Source organism: Mesoplodon densirostris, chromosome 10 (assembly GCF_025265405.1).
Source record: "Mesoplodon densirostris isolate mMesDen1 chromosome 10, mMesDen1 primary haplotype, whole genome shotgun sequence".
Taxonomy (NCBI): domain Eukaryota; kingdom Metazoa; phylum Chordata; class Mammalia; order Artiodactyla; family Ziphiidae; genus Mesoplodon; species Mesoplodon densirostris.
Window position 1 is genome coordinate 57485310 of NC_082670.1, and position 8897 is coordinate 57494206.

The 8897-nt window shown below is 44.4% G+C and overlaps 1 protein-coding gene across 1 annotated transcript in view; it reads right to left on the reverse strand.

Annotated features, from left to right (window-relative positions):
- DYNC1LI1 (dynein cytoplasmic 1 light intermediate chain 1) overlaps positions 1–6683 on the reverse strand; it is a 46716-nt gene extending 40033 nt beyond the window's left edge. Inside the window, exons 1-2 of the mRNA XM_060110632.1 lie at positions 6460–6683; positions 6193–6266 (exon numbers count right to left, since the gene is read on the reverse strand). Of these exons, the coding sequence (XP_059966615.1) occupies positions 6193–6266; positions 6460–6605 (220 nt within the window). The 5' untranslated portion in view covers positions 6606–6683. The remainder of the gene's footprint in view (positions 1–6192; positions 6267–6459) is intronic.
- Positions 6684–8897: the final 2214 nt, after the last annotated feature.

Consider the following 8897-nt stretch of genomic DNA (forward strand, 5'->3'; position numbering starts at 1 on the left):
CCACACCTGGGGGCCTCTAGTTAAGGACTCTTCCACACCTGAGCGCCCCGGGCCTTTTCACCAGGTTTTTAGCAACAGCAACACATTCCCTTAGTCCTGCAGTGTCCCCTCCCCACCCTACTTAGCAAAATTTTACTCAGATACCACCTTTTCCATAAAAACTTATGTAAGCTATTTAGCAATTATTTCAGACTGACATTTGATTTTTTTACTATATACTTTGAGTCTTTCCCCACAGAAGGTTATAAGCTCCTGGAGGGCAGGGACCTAGTGAGCCCCGTTTCCTCCAGATGACCCAGCAGAGCATTTTATGCACAGCACGTTCTAATAAACACTTGATGAACAAATAAATAAAGAGGTCAACTGTGAAGTCTAACAGCCACTGCCCTGACTTTACAAATAAGGCCCCAAAATGTTAGTCCATGGTCACTCAATAGTAACAGTCCCATGCTGAACTTGGGTCTTTTCTTTTTCCTAACTCAGAGCTCCTGTGTGTTTTGCATTTTCAAAGTACTTTTGCTGACCTTCTCTCACATGGACTTCACACCGGCTGACTTACCACTGTATTGGCCGACATCTGTAGTTCTTCCAGCTCTGTTTTCTGTTTTTGACAGCAGCACTAAGGGGAAATACATGAACCACTCTTGACATTTCTTAAACCTGCGTTGAAACTATACCTCTAGCTGGAATAAAATAAAAGCTGGTCATCAATCATCCAATGTTTATTTACTGAGCACCTATTAGGGGCCAAACATCATACTCCATTAACCAGAAACCTTTATTAACTGGCACCTGTGCTTACTGATAAAACTGATGCCCGTAATAGCCTAAAGCAAGGGTCTACAAACAAGCCCACAGGCTAAATCTGGTCTGCTGCCTGTTTTTGTAAATAAAATTTTACTAAATACTGCCACACCCATCCACGTATGGATTATCTATGGCTCTTTGGGGGCTACAAGGGCAGAGTTGAGTAGTTACAACAGAGACCATTATGGCTCACGGAGCCTGGATTATTTACTATGTGGCCTTAATAGATTGCTGACCATCATAAAATATCAATATGCCATTGGACTCTCAAAAACATTTTATATTTTTTAGCAGTAGTGACACATAACAGGCAATAGTTTCCTTAATCCTTTGAAAATTACCAGTCCAGTATCATATATGTGGTAACACTATTCCTTGCATCACATTCCCATAACCAATCATGCCAGAAAACAGCATCAACTGATAAAAATCTGTGTTTCCCACAAGTCATATAACCTTGGGAATCTTTAATCCCAGCTTCTCCCAAAATTAAGTTTCTGACTGAACAATCTCATTATTTTTAGAGTAAGTCCTCACACAGAAAACCATTCACTTCTTTGACAAGTTACTTCTCTGAACAGATCTCTAGTCCAGTGTATATCTTGAGGTTTCCTACTTGCAATAATTCAAACATAATAGAAACTAGTTTTACTCCTGATGATGCTCAGTATTTTGTGGGGTTTTTTTTGGCTGCACACTATCCTGAATTATCACCTTCGGGGAAAAACGCAGACTCGAGATTGCTTCCCTGAGTGGAATCAAACAGCCCATGTATACAAAGAAATACTTTACTAATTTAAATCCAATTGCAATATGTTCTCAAAACATTTCTTTAAAAATATACAACTCACAAGCTTTACAATTAGAAATAATTACAGAATGTCAGAAAAGATAAGACTTAAGAGATGACTAAATCCAAATATCTTAATTTACAGGTGAGAAAAATGAGGCTTACATGATTTACCGGAAGGGCCAACTAGTTTTCACTAATTCATGCTGGCCTTAAATCAGGAAGTTATACTGATGTCTTATCTATAAGCCAGGCACTGTGCTGGGGTCCAGGGCTACATATGTATCTTCACAGACAATGAACTCAATTAATCTTTATCAGTGAGTTTTTTTTGCAGTGAGACAGATTACATCACGATAATCAGATAAAATTCCTTAATAACTGCTAAACATCTTCTTGCTTTTCCTACAAAGAAAGCTCTCTTCCTGTAGAGAGACAGTCCAGTGGAGCCAGGCTGCACAATTCAGAATCCTGATGTTGTCCCTTTCTGGCTATGTAACCTCACAGCAATTTACTTAACAGCTCTGTGTTTGTTTCCTGATCTTTAAGGGGATAATCACGGTATGTAAACAATCCTTATGTGGCTGGTACAGGTAAGTGCTCTATAGATTTTAAGTATCATTGTTGTTATTTTCCTTAGGTAGTTTTCTTATCAAAACATGGTTAAGTAACCAAGGTATGGAGAAAGTGCCCTCAAAAACAGCTATTGAAATACATATAATTACAATCACTGTTGTAAAGTTTGATTAAATATAAAGGGTAAAGAGGAAAAAACAGTTCTTAAAAGGTCCATTTATAAGTTAAATCCTACTTAAAATACATGCACAAGAAATTTTGCCCTTTAGGGACTTCCCTGGTGGTCCAGTGGTTACGAATCCACCTTCCAATGCAGGGGACGCAGGTTCGATCCCTGGTCAGAACTAAGATCCCACATGCAGTGGGGCAACTAAGCCAGCACACCACAACTACTGAGCCCACGCGCTCCAGAGCCCACAAGCCCTCGCGACAGAGCAAAAGACCCTACGTGCCACAACTAAGACCCAACGCAGCCAAATGAATAAATAAATATTTTAAAAAAAATTTTTTTCCTTTTAATATTACGAACAAACAAGTTCATTCGCAAAATCTTTCATGAAACATTGGTTAAATGCTAATGCCATCGTGTTTCTGGGTTTCACTAGAGGTCAGGCCCGGGTAGAGTAAATGACCGCTTCAACACAAATGCCATGGCAACAGACGTGTCCCTCATTAAGCTACATCCTAGAATCCAACAAATATTTGGATTTTACTTTAAAATAATCATTAGTATTTTTACTCAAAGATGGCCTTTTAAAAAATATGCAGTAGGAAGAGTACGTGGCACCTCCTCCCTTGAAGGAACTTCTATCAAGTTGGAAAACCAGGCCAGAGTCACAGAAGGCAGGGTCTTTACAGCTGTGTGACCTCGGAAAACTCACTGAACAGGTCTCCAAGATTCAGTACCTCATCTATAATTGGTGTTAACATCTATCTCCCAGGTTTTGGGGGGGATGGGGAAAGGGGGATAGAGGAGGCAAACTAAGATTCGTATGAAAATGCTTTGAGGATGGCTTACACACATGCACACATTGCTAGTTCTGACCCCTTTCACTCACAGGCAGTGGGAGGGGAGGCCGTGTAGCAAGGTAAAGTTAAACTGCAATTTGTGTTTGGGGTACTTAAGCCTTGATCAATGTTCCTATTCTATACAGTTGCTGGAAATGTAAAACCTTGTTATAGTCTCAGATTTGTTTTTTTAAATATGAGACTCCAGAGATCACCGTAATTCATGAAAGATATATTAGGGCCAAGCATCCTCCTGCCTAGCACCTTCAAACTCATAACAAAGAAAACCACAATCCCTATTTCTCTATTTCTCCCCTCTACCAGCATAAACTGAATGCAGCCATAATATGTGATGGTAAAATGTCTTTAAGAAATCTTTAGAGGTATTCTAGAAAATTAAAGCTATTTATGTAATCAGTATAAAAATCTGTTATCAGCTTTTTCCAAAGCTGAAAAGGACTTCGATGAAAATCCCACTAGTAACAGTACTCAAAAAATTTTTTTTAATTTTAAGCTTGTATAACTTGATACTAGATGGACCTTGGTCCAGTGGTTAAGACTCTGCACTTCCACTGCAAGGGGCACAGGTCCGATCCCCACTTGGGGAATTAAGATCCTGCGTGCCGCATGGTGTGGCCAAAAAATAAATTAAAAAAAAAAAAAGCTTATATAAAAGGAAATTTAATCTATTCTAAGTTTGGAAGGATGGAGGTCTAGAGCCTCTAAATATATTCAGCCATATGCACTGACCCAGTGTCAAAGGCAGATTAAAAAACGGGTTTAAAAAAAAAAGCATGGGGGGATTCCCAGGTGGCGAAGTGGTTGAGAGTCCGCCTGCCAATGCGGGGGACACGGGTTCGTGCCCCGGTCCGGGAAGATTCCACATGCTGCGGAACGGCTGGGCCCGTGAGCCATGGCCACTGAGCCTGCGTGTCCCAAGCCTGTGCTCCACAACGGGAGAGGCCACAACAGTGAGAGGCCCGCGTACCGCAAAAAAATAAAATAAAAAATAAAAAATAAAGCATGGTGCAACCTCAGTGCAAATTAGGAATGTTAAGAAATGAATAAAACTGTCACTTTTGTTTCACTAAAAACAGAACCATGTTACTAACATCTAATGCACAGGAATAATTGGGAGGAACTTATAAAATGAAAACAAAATTCAGGAATATTATCTTTACAATGGCAGTATTTGAAAAGAAGTCTTAGAGTATTTGAAATATAACCCACTTCAATGAGGTCACTTTGCTTTAGGTCCATTTTAGTTTAGCACTTAACAGTAATTTGTTTAAACTAGTAATCTGAAAACATTTTCTGAATTTTTTTTGCTCTTGGATCCTAACCTATATCTGCCCTATAAATATGTTACGTAGGCACTAACTCAGTTTTTAAAGAGTTGTGATAAAATATTTTCTAATCCAGTTAAGAGACTCATCACAAAAAGTCACTGTGCTGTTATCACTTCACAAACATTATCTCATTCAGTTCTCCCCATAACACTAGGAAGTAGACATTATTATTTCTGTAACGTCCATTTTAAGGAAGAAGAAACTGAGGGTCATATAAGTCAAAGAACTTGCTTAAGATCATAAGACTAGTATGTGACAGGGTCATGAATGAACTCAGGTGAATCCGCAGTAGTGGTACTTTCAATCACATTAAAAACAAAGGTAGAGACTTCCCTGGTGGCACAATGGTAAAGGATCTGCCTGCCAATGCAGGGGAGCCGGGTTCGAGCTCTGGTCCGGGATGATCCCACATGCCGTGGAGCAACTAAGCCCGTGTGCCACAACTACTGAGGTCCGCGCGCCTAGAGCCCGTGCTCCGTAACAAGAGAAGCCACCGCACTGAGAAGCCCACGCGCTGCAACAAAGAGTAGCCCCCGCTCGCCGGAACTAGAGAAAGCCGGAGCGCAGCACCGAAGACCCAACACGGCCAAAAATAAAAATAAATAAAGTGATATATATTTTTTTAAAAAAAAGGTAACACTAATTTTTCAACTAGCTCCAGTAACTTTAAATAACGCCAAGAATCATATACTGTAGATTATCTAGAGTTCATGAAAAATAATTTGTTTCTATCTAAACATTCCCATTAGAAGCGGACCCTGACAAGTATCATTTGACTTCTTTGTTTCCCTTCCTGTTTTTAAATGAACATTAAAAAGTCTTGAGACATCAATAACAAAGTTTTAAAATTCAACGATCATCCTATAAGCCAAACTTCAAATTTTCACATCTAAATAATATGAAAGAAATCTCTGAATTACTTTGGAGCTAAGCCTGCAAAAATGTGAACCTGTGAATTGTTCTCCACGTCCACCCCCAGAGTCAGTAAAGAAACAAAATACGTAACTTCCAGAGAGCAGAGGGAATATAGAACAATCAGGAGATTTGAGACGTTAGACCATTTCTCATTATTACACCCATCAGGCCGAAGGGACTGAACGAGAAAGGTAAACGTTTACTGCACTTCACAAATTTCAGAATTATAAGTGACAGTGAAAAAGACAGCTGCAACACGAGCCCACTGTACCCGTAAAAGCTGAATCAAATAATTACATTTGTCACTACACCAGGTCTAATTTCTAGCTTCTGTAAATTATACAAAGTGCCGGCTATTAAATATTGATGGCATGCCATTTGCACTGGAGCTGTCGCGAAGAGCCTCCTGCTACCAATTTTTGTCATGAAAGAAAAAACGTCCTTATTTTCTAGGTAAACCCCAAGCCACTAGAATCTCTCAGATGGGCTATCGCATTGTCCTTCCCGGAGGAAGCTGTCAGGGTCAACCCCACACACCCAGGGGAGGAGAAACTTTCAGGGGAGGGCGGGTCCCTGCAGGTCCCGGGGCAGGGGTCCCTGTTCTCCTTCTCCCCCAGCTGTCAGCCACAGGTCGGGCGGCGGGGCGGGGCCAGCCCCGGCTGTCCGCACAAAGCGAGCCAGAGAGCGGCGGGCGGACCCAGGCCACGCCGGGGGTCCGCGCAGGGCGGAGCAGGTGGGGGCACTTACCCAGCAGCAGCACGTTCTTCCCCGCGGGGAGCTTGGAGCGCGAGCGGGTGGAGACCTCGCTGAGGATGCAGGACCTGGCGGGGAACAAGGCGCACGCTCAGGCGGGAGTCCCGCGCGGGAGGAACGGCACCGGCCTCGCGCGCCCGGGCGGGGGCGGCCGAGAACGCGGCGGCCTGGGCAGGGCGCCGAGCTCCGGCGGGCACGCAACCCCGGGGCGTCCCCGGCCCGGGGGTGCCGGCGGGGACCGGGGAAGGGTGCGGTCCTTACCAAAGGTTCTGCCCGTCCTCGTCGTCCCCTGCCGCGGCGCCGCCGTTGCCCGAGGTTAGCTCGTTGGCCAAGGGACCGCCCGTGTAAGTCGAGGTTAATCCCGCCTGAGAGGAACCGAAAGATCCGACTCGCCCCACAGCCGCCATCTTGGTCGGGAACACACCGGTCCCAGCAAAGCTGAATGAGCCAGGAGGCGGCGGCGGAGGCGGAGGCGAGAACCCGGATATGCAGCCTTCTGCGCACGGCAGCGGGGCGAGGCCTGCGGGGGTGGGGCCCAGGCACTGCAGGGACTGACGGAGCGAGATCCGGCGAACTGCGCGTGCGCAGCAGGCCGCCGGCCGGCGAAGGGAAAATGCGCGTGCGCAGGTGGCCTGGCGGGCTGCTGTCCTGCAGCTCCAGTCTTCCTGATCTCAGCGGGTTGAAGCGCTTCTCGCCACCCCCTCCGCAGCCCTAGGCTGCAGCTGGGCGCGCTGGGGTGTGTCAGGTGAACAGTGCTCCCTCCCACTCTTCAGTCGGGTCCACAAACCCCGCAGCGGGTGTGGAATTCCTGCACTGTCATTGCCGTCCCGCTTGCTGCAATTGGAATTGGTTGTTCTTTGTACGTAATACAAAAGAGATTCCTAATTTCATCCTGGAATCTGCTTTCACCATTGTTCTGCAGATTCTCTTTGCCTCATTCCTGTGTCGGCTTCTTTCTTATCTTAGTGGAGAACTTTCTCCATTAGTTTTATGAGAGAAAAGTGTATGGCTACATTTTTCGAGACCTGTGTATTCAATCAAGGCCCAGATGAAGGCTTAATGAAGGAACTATTTACAAAGGTGTGACTGATCCGAAGAGATGTGGCTAGCAACAGCAGGAAGATTTAGGGCTGAAGGGGAAAAAGGAAGGGATGTTTGCTAGAATCCAGAGAGCTGCAGCTATAGGAAAAGTGTTGATCAGCAAGATCTGTGGCTTTGAGTAAAGGAACACAGCAGTAACCGCTCTTTTTGCCCTGCGGTATCCTGCCAGTGTCTCACATTTGCAACCCTACCAAAAGCCAGAGGGCAATCAGTGATAGTTTGCCTGGGTATAGAATTCTTAAGTGGCAAATTATCTTCCCTTAGGTTTTTCAAGGCCTTGACCCCTTGTCTGCTAGATTTTAGTGTTGTCCCTGAGAAATCCAAAGTCATTCTGACTCCTAATCCTTTGTTACGTGTTCTTTTTTTTTTCCCCTACTTGGAGACTTTTAGAACTTCCACAGATTTCCACTAACACATACATACCCCCTTCCAGTGCCTGCACTGTCATAATAATTATCCTGCCAGTTATCATAGACAAATAATCCATACCCTTACACTAAAGCAATCTCTCCACTTGTGCACTAGATTTCATTTCCTCTCCTCCACTCAAGGACATTGCTCCAACAATTCTGCCCCCTCTTTCTCTATATAATCATTTATTGATTTCAAATGGATCATTTTCTCTTAACCCTGCTCCTTCACCAGCTACTACTATATTTCTTTCCTCCCTTTTACAGCAAAACTCTTTAAAATATTTGTCTTTATATGCTGTCTTCGATTCCTTTTCCCCTTTGCCCTTAGAACCCACTTCAATCAGACTTTTCCCCATGACTCCACAGAAACTGCTCTTATTCTTCTTATCAATGATCTCCTTGTTGCTAAATCCAATGGTAAATTCGCCTTCCTCGTCTTTCTTGACCTTTCAGCAGCATATGGTACAGCTGATCACCCCTTCTAAATATCCTTCTTCACATAGCTTCCGGGTCACAATGTTCTCTTGGTTTTTTTTCCTGCCTCACTAGCTCAGTCTCCTCCACCATTTCCTCATTTTCCTGACCACTTAATGTTACAGGACTCCTGGGCTCAGCCTTTGTTCCTCTTATCTATACTCACTCCTTTGGTGATCTCATGCAGTCTTGTTGCTTTAAATTCCACCTGTATGATAAAAACTCCCAGGTTTCTCTCTCCAGCCCAGAGCTCCATCTAGAACTCTAGATTAATACATCCAACTGCTTTTTTTTTTTTTAATTTTTGGCTGCGTTGGGTCTTTGTTGCTGTACACGGGCTTTCTCTAGTTACTCTTCGTTGAGCAGGGGCCACTCTTTGTTGCACCGCATGGGCTTCTCATTGTGGTGGCTTCTCTTGTTGCGAAGCACAGGCTCTAGGTGCGCAGGCGTCAGTAGTTGTGGCACACGGGCTCAGTAGTTGTGCCGCATGGGCTTAGTTGCTCCGCAGCATGTGGGATCTTCCCAGACCGGGGATCAAACCCATGTCCCCTGCACTGGCAGGCGGATTCTTAACCACTGAGCCACCAGGGAAGTCCCCCAACTGCTTCTTCCACATCTCCACTTGGATGTCTAACAGCACGTTTCAAACTCAACATGCTCCACATGGAACTGCTGACCTCTCCCCTCAAATCCCGCTTCACCCATCACCTT